This window comes from Fukomys damarensis, unplaced genomic scaffold (assembly GCF_012274545.1).
Source record: "Fukomys damarensis isolate Sample0158 unplaced genomic scaffold, DMR_v1.0_HiC HiC_scaffold_37, whole genome shotgun sequence".
Taxonomy (NCBI): domain Eukaryota; kingdom Metazoa; phylum Chordata; class Mammalia; order Rodentia; family Bathyergidae; genus Fukomys; species Fukomys damarensis.
The window spans coordinates 4678407-4685897 of NW_022900949.1; the positions used below are offsets into that span (position 1 = coordinate 4678407).

Below are 7491 nucleotides of genomic sequence, written 5' to 3' on the forward strand. Positions count from 1 at the left end.
GGGTGTGGTGGCACATGCCTGTAATCAATCCAAGCACCTGGGAGGCTGAGGCAGGAGGATCACTGTGAGTTCAAGACCAGCCTGGGCTACATAGTGAGTTCCAGCTCAGTTTCAACTACATAGTGAGACCCTGTCTCAAAGGAAAATGAATTTCCAAAGAGTAAAAAGGGAAAAGAAAAAAATGTGAGAGAATGAAAAGATGAAAATAAAGTGTTTGTAGATGGGTAGGGGAGGAGGGGGTGAAGGGAGGTAAGGGGAAAAAATAAGAATCAAGACTTGTCATGTAGAGGTACAAGATCCCAACAATGAATGTAACTGTACTGTATCCCTAAAATGTACCAATAAACTCAATTAAAGCTGAAAAAAATGAATTTCCACTTGTGGAAGGTGAAAACCAAGCCCTTATCATTTTCCATGCGCTAAATGCTAAACTTGTTGGAAATTAAGCTAGATAGAAGACAGGCATAGAAAAAGACTTTATGAAAAAAATCCTCAGTACTACAGGAACTGGCACAAAACTGAACAAATGAGTCTCATCTTTTTAAAAAGCTTCTGGCTTCTGTGACTTCAACTGGCTCTGGCCTACAAAGGAATGACTCTGGGAGACCTAGAACCCACACAATGGAGGCGGTGAGTTTTGAGGATATAGCTTTGAACTTCACCATGGAGGAGTGGGCTTTGCTGAATCCACCCCAAAAGAAGCTATACAGAGATGTGATGTGGGAAACCTTTGGGAATTTGGCTGATATAGTATCTCCTTATATTTCTGTGGCTACAATTCATGAAAAGATTGGGATAACCAGGAAGTTGAAGAAGAATGCAAAAATTACTGGAAAAACCTAAGAAATAAAGAGGTAGTGAAATGATATCAATGTAAAGCTTAGAATCAACATGGAGAAGTATTCCTCTGCACTCCAGATGCTAATGTGGATATGAAACAAGCTGGTTTAAGGCCAGCTGAAAGCCTTGCTTGTAGGAAGTTTCTGGTCTTTTGTCACTAGCTGTGCCTATCATTTCTCGCATTGCACTGAAGTTATGTAAGCACTTGGGATCTGAAGAGAATCTGTATAAGTGTAAACATGCAAGAAACAGCGATTTACAGTCCTCTCACAAGCATGCAAGGTCAAAGGATGAAAAGAAGCCCTGTGAATGTGATCATTGTGGGAAATCCTACTCTGACCTTAGTGAAAGTACTCAAGTTAGAGAGAAGGGATTTGTAGGTAAGAAAAATTTGAAAGCCCCCTCCAAACAGTGATGTTCAGATCCACGAAAGAAATCACAGTGGGGGGGGGAACTCTATATATGTAAGCAGTGTGGGAAAGATTTCAGCACACATAGTGCTTGTCAAAGACATAAAGAGACTTCACATTGGGGAAAAATCTATGTAAGCACTGTGGGAAAGCTTGAAGCACACATGGTGCTTGTCAAATACATGAAACAATTCACACTGGAGAGAAACTATGTATGTAAGCAATGTGGGAAAGCTTTTAGAACACACAGTGCTTGTCAAAGCCATCAAAGGACTCACACTGGGGAAAATATCCTATGTATGTAAGCAATGTGGCAAAGTTTTCAGCAGAAAGAGTCATTATCAATATAATGAAAGGATTCACAGTCGGGAGAAATCCTATGCGTGTAAGCAATGTGGGAAAGGTTTCAGCAGAAACAGTGACTGTCAAATACATGCAAGAGTTCACAGTGGGGAGAACCCCTGTGTACATAAGCACTGTGGAGAAGCTTTCAGCACACAGAGTGCTTGTCAAATACATGAGACTTCACACTAGGCAGAAACTAATATATATAAGCACTATGGGAAATCTTTGAGTGGAAACTGTCAATATTGAAACCATGAAGGGGCTCACACTGAGGAGATACCTTATGTATGTAAGCAAAGTGGGAAAGCTTTAAGCAGGCACAGTGAATGTCAAATACATGAAAGAGTTTACACTCGGTAGAACCACTGTGTACATAAGCACTGTGGGGAAGCTTTCAGCACACACAGTGCTTGTCAAATAATAAGAGACTTCACACTAGGGAGAACCCCTGTGTATATAAGCACTATGGGAAAGCTTTGAGCACAAGTAGTCAATATCAAAACCATGAAGGGACTCACTCTGAGGAGAAACCTTATGTATATAAGGAATGTGGGAAAGCTTTAAGCAGGCACAGTGAATGTGAAATACATGAAAGACTTCACACTGGGAAGAACTCTATGTGTGTAAGCAATGTGGGAAAGCTTTCAGGATAAACAGTCATGGCTTATCAAAGTCATGAAAGGACTCACACTGGGGAAAAACCCTATGTATGTAAGCAATGTGAAAACCTTACAGCATATCTGGTGCTTGTAAAATACATGAAATAATTCTCGGTGGAAAGAATGTCTGTAAAAGCAATGTGGGAAAGGTTTCATAGAAAACAAATACTGTCCAATACATGGAAAAACTCACAGTTGGGAGAAACTTCATAGAAGCACTGTGGGAAAGCTTTCAGAACACGTTGATATTGTCCATTACATGAAAGCTCACACTGGGTCAAAATCCTATATATGTAAGCAAGGTGGGAAAGCTTTCAGCACACATAATGATTATCAAAGATAGGAAAGAACTCAATCTGGAGAAAATATGTATATAAGTAATGGAAGGCTTTCAGCAGGTGCAGTAAATGTAAAATACATGAAAGAGCTCGGTCACTGGCTATTAATCCTATGTATGTTAAGCAGTGTGGAAAAACAGCACAGATGATTGTCAAGTATATGAAAGATCTTACAAGGTAGAAACCGTATGTGTCTCAGTACTGTGGGAAAGATGTCAGACCATACACATTTTTAAATACATGAAAGTAGTCACACTGGGGAGGAACTTTTTGTATGTAAGCCTATTTTGGAAATCCTGTGAAAATTTGTTGTGTAAAGGAGACCTATATGAATAATTTATATGTTAAGTTTGATTTCAATATTTCACACATTTTTTGGAAAATATAATTCCCAGGTGGAGATGTCCAAATGTACATACATTGTGTAGTTTTCAGTAAATCATTTATACATATCTAGATTACATATCTATAAGACAATGAAAAAATATTAAGTTGACAGTTTTATAACACTCTTTGTGCTTAATCTGTAGTGTCCAAATTAACATGGTGAATTGAAATATACTTTTTCATTTGCAAGTATGGTGTCTGTAGTTATTTTGACTTTAAAATTGGAAGGAATAGGATACTAAAAAGTTAATTTTTTTTAAATTGGCTGTTAACTGTTGGGATTTGGTTACACTTGTTTTACATTTTTGGTGCACATACTGCATTTTTTGTGTAAAAATACACATGTTTTTCTATTTGATACCACAGTTTATATTAAAATATATTTTCAGAAAAAATAAAAAGCTTCTGAACCGGCAGAGAAATCACAAGCAGAACGAAGAGGCAACACACAATGTGGGGGGGGGATTGCCAGCTGATCCTCAGACAAAGGTCCACTTTCTAGAATGTATAAAGAATGCAAAAAATAAGACCCCAAAATATAAAAACCCAATTCAAAAATGGGCATCTGACATGAACAGATACTTCTCCAAGAAGTAAAAGGAGCAAATAAGTATATGAAAAAATGTTCAGCATCACTGATCATTTGAGAGATGCAGATGAAAACAACACTGAGATTCCACCTCACTCCAGAAAGAATGGAAGCTATCAGGAAATCAAACAATAACAAAAGCTGGTGGGGTTGTGGGAAGAAAGGAACCCTGCTTTATTGTTGGTGGGAGTGCAGATTGGTACAACCACTGTGGAAATCAATATGGAGATATCTCAAAAAACTATGATTAGAAGATCCATTTGACACAGCTATTCCTCTACTGGGTATCTTCCTAAAAGCATTAAAAGTATCATACCACAGTGACATATGCTCACCAATGTTTATAGTGGAAGAGTTGTCATAGCTAAAACTTGGAAACAGCCCAATTGCCCATCAAATAGAGACTGGGTGGTGAAGATATGTTGTTTTTTCTTTTATAAAATATAGTACTGCTCCACCATAAAGCATGACAAACTAGAGATATGTGTAGCTGAGTGGATGCACATTGAGGCCACCTACTGAGGCGAAATTAAAAGGACACACGTGTGTAAATCCCAAATAGATTCACTGGTATGAAAAACTGAAAGTGTAAACAAGGATCAAAATGCATAGTTAGTATTTTCTAATAGGAAGAAAAGGTCTAAAGGAGTTAGGAAAGTGGGAGGGGTACGGGAAAGGTGAGAAGGGAAAAGCAAAAACATGGAAAAAGGAAAAAAAATGGAAAATTTTTTTTTAATAGTGAATGGTAGAGGGTGTCAAGGAAGGGCAGAGAAATGGGGAAAAAATAAGAACCCAGATCTGTTGTGTAAAGGTACAAGATCCCAATGATGATTGTGAAGGTATTGTTTACTATGAAAGTACCAATACATTTAAAATATTAAAAAGTAAAACAGACACACATACACACACACACATACACACACACACACACACATATGCAAATTTATAGGGAATGGAAACTGCAAGGTACATTAAAAAGTCATAGCACTTGAAAAATGTCCCCTTACTTCTGAGGACACTGGTCCATCACACACATGAGGCTGCTCTGCTGAGGAGTCTGCCCAGGGCCCCCTTCACATCCTTGTTCCTCAGGCTGTAGATGAAGGGGTTCAGCATGGGGGTTACCACAGTGTACAGCACAGAGGCGATCATGCTTGCCTGGGAAGAATGGGTCACAGCAGAGCTGAGATACACCCCAAATGCTGTCCCATAGAACAAGGACACCACACAGAGGTGAGACCCACAGGTAGAAAATGCTTTATACCTGCTTGTAGCGGAGGACATTTTCAGTAAGGAAGAGATGATCTGAGAGTAGGAGAAGAAGATCCCTGTGACAGGTGGTATACCCAGCAATGCAGTAGTCACATACAAGACAACAGTACTGATAAGGATATCAGAATTGGCTGCCTTGAGAACCTGAGCCAGTTCACAGAAGAAATGGGGAATCTCAGTGATTGTGGAGAAAGCGAGATGCTTCATCAGTAGAATGTGGATCAGGGAAACCCAGGACATGATGATCCAACACAGCAGAACTAAAATGCCACAGAACCGAAGGTTCATGATGACTGTGTATTTCAGTGGGTAGCAGATGGCCACAAACCGGTCATAGGCCATCACAGCCAGAAGGAAATCATCCATTCCGACAAAGGTATTTAAAAAGTATACCTGAGTGAGGCATTCTGCATAGGAGATGCCTTTGCTCTGTGCCTGGATATTCATCAGCATCTTTGGGATCGTGGTGGAGACAAAACAGATGTCCACAAAGGACAGGTTGGAGAGGAAGAAGTACATGGGGGTGTGGAGGTGGGAGTCAGAGCTGACAGCCAGGATGATGAGCAGGTTTCCGAGCACTGCAATCAGGTACATGGACAGAAACAGTCCAAAAAGAAGGGGCTGCAGTTCTGGATCTTGTGAAAGGCCCAGGAGGAGGAATTCTGAGACATATGTATAGTTTGCTTTTGCCATGTGGCTGCTGCTTGTGCTGGGAAGGAAGAAAATGCAATCTTTATGGACAGTCACCTACCACCTCAGACCATTGTAACTTTCAGTATCATTGATGCATACATGTTCTTCACTGTCTACTAGACCCAGACAGTGACTGTGATTCAATCAGCCAAATCTCATTTTTCTTTTAAATATTTTACAAGTTATAATTTTAAATAAGTTTAAGTATTTTAAAAGTTATACATTGTTTTGCTGGGCATGGTCACTCATGCCTGTAACCCCAGCACTTGGGAGGCTGAGGCAGGAGGATCGCTGTCAGTTCATGACCAGCCCAGCCTATGCAGTGCGTTACAGAGCAGTCTGAACTATATAGTGAGACCCTGTCTTATATAATTATTTTGAACCTTTAAAGTTAGACAAAATCACTCTACCAGCATTCTTCAATAAATCTATGGACATCAAATAATGTTTTTGATATGCAACTTTCAAAATTTTAGGAGACATTTAATTACTTATTCTTTGTTATCTTATGTATTACTGAAATTCTAAGTGATTAAATATAAATTTTAATCTCAGAGAGCCTTCATTTATAATTATTTTGAACCTTTAAAGTTAGACAAAATCACTCTACCAGCATTCTTCAATAAATCTATGGACATCAAATAATGTTTTTGATATGCAACTTTCAAAATTTTAGGAGACATTTAATTACTTATTCTTTGTTATCTTATGTATTACTGAAATTCTAAGTGATTAAATATAAATTTTAATCTCAGAGAGCCTTCATTTATTTCATACTTATTTATTTATTTTTGCACTGGGGATCAAACTGCTTGCAAGGCAGGGGGCAGAACCACTGTGCTAAATCCGCAGCTTGACAAACTTCATTCTTTGAGGTGGAACTTCATAGATCTGTGAAAGTTAGCGTCACTCCCTAATTATTTTCTTTCTAAATGTGTTATTATTACTCTTACTTTATTTTTATACTTTCAAATGGTTTGAGTACAGTAGAATCTCAATAAGTGTTTTTTATTATGATGATGATGATTAAACTCTCCCTTTATGATAATTTTTTAGATAAGTAATTTTCCAAGGTACTGTACAGAGCTCTGATTTACAAATAGGATTGTTGAGTCAAGTTTCTTTGAATATGCTTTTAGTTCATCAATATACCATCTATGGGATCTCAAGAAAATAATTTTCACTCTTAACATGAGATTCCCTTCTGCATTTGCTTCTATCTTCACCATGCGTTCAGATGGGAGCAAGAAATTAAAGGACATGTGTATGATTTTTCTCCTTGCATAGAGTTCTGAGTGTTGCATACTTATGAGCTTCTGTTTTGAACATCATGATAAGTCTCTCCTATGAGGCAGTTGCTTTCAATACATCACTTAGCTGGGGCAGCCACTGAGGATGTAATTCTGATCAACATTGAATACAACACATTTGTTATGGCTTGTAAACACCTTTTAACACCTTTACTGTATGAAGTTCCCTAAGTCTCCCACTTTCTGCGAATTCCTGCTAGGTGAACTGCTCCACAAGGAGGAAAGGTCATTTTCATAACATCAATGGAAGGAGGAGAAAAATTGCATCATCATTTAAATAAAATAGGAGGCAACTGTAATTGTGTGTGCACATCTATGCAAGGCATTCTATTAAAATCAGCAGTGAATGCCCAAAATGTTCAATGGATTGATTTGACTATAAATATTCAACCACTCTATATACTCAGTCATCTGAGAGAAATTAAAAGGCAAGCTTATGATTAAAAATGTTTACATTCTCCATTATAGAAAGACAGTACTGTGAAATCCAGAAGATGTCAATTCAAAGTAGAAATGACATCATTGAAGACCAATTCATGCTGTCAAAATGAAGAGGAGATTTTCCTTGAGAAAGAGAAATTTGAGCTGATAAAGGAAGGACGGATCATTATTAATCGCGGGAAGTGAAAGAACTATCATTCTAGGTTA

At 38.1% G+C, this 7491-nt stretch overlaps 1 protein-coding gene across 1 annotated transcript; it reads right to left on the reverse strand.

Annotated features, from left to right (window-relative positions):
* Positions 1-4594: 4594 nt before the first annotated feature.
* Positions 4595-5536, reverse strand: LOC104851196 (olfactory receptor 7D4). Its single transcript, XM_010608374.2, has one exon. It carries the CDS (start codon positions 5531-5533, stop codon positions 4595-4597), a length of 939 nt encoding a protein of 312 aa, XP_010606676.1. The 5' UTR covers positions 5534-5536.
* Between the last annotated feature and the right edge of the window lie 1955 nt (positions 5537-7491).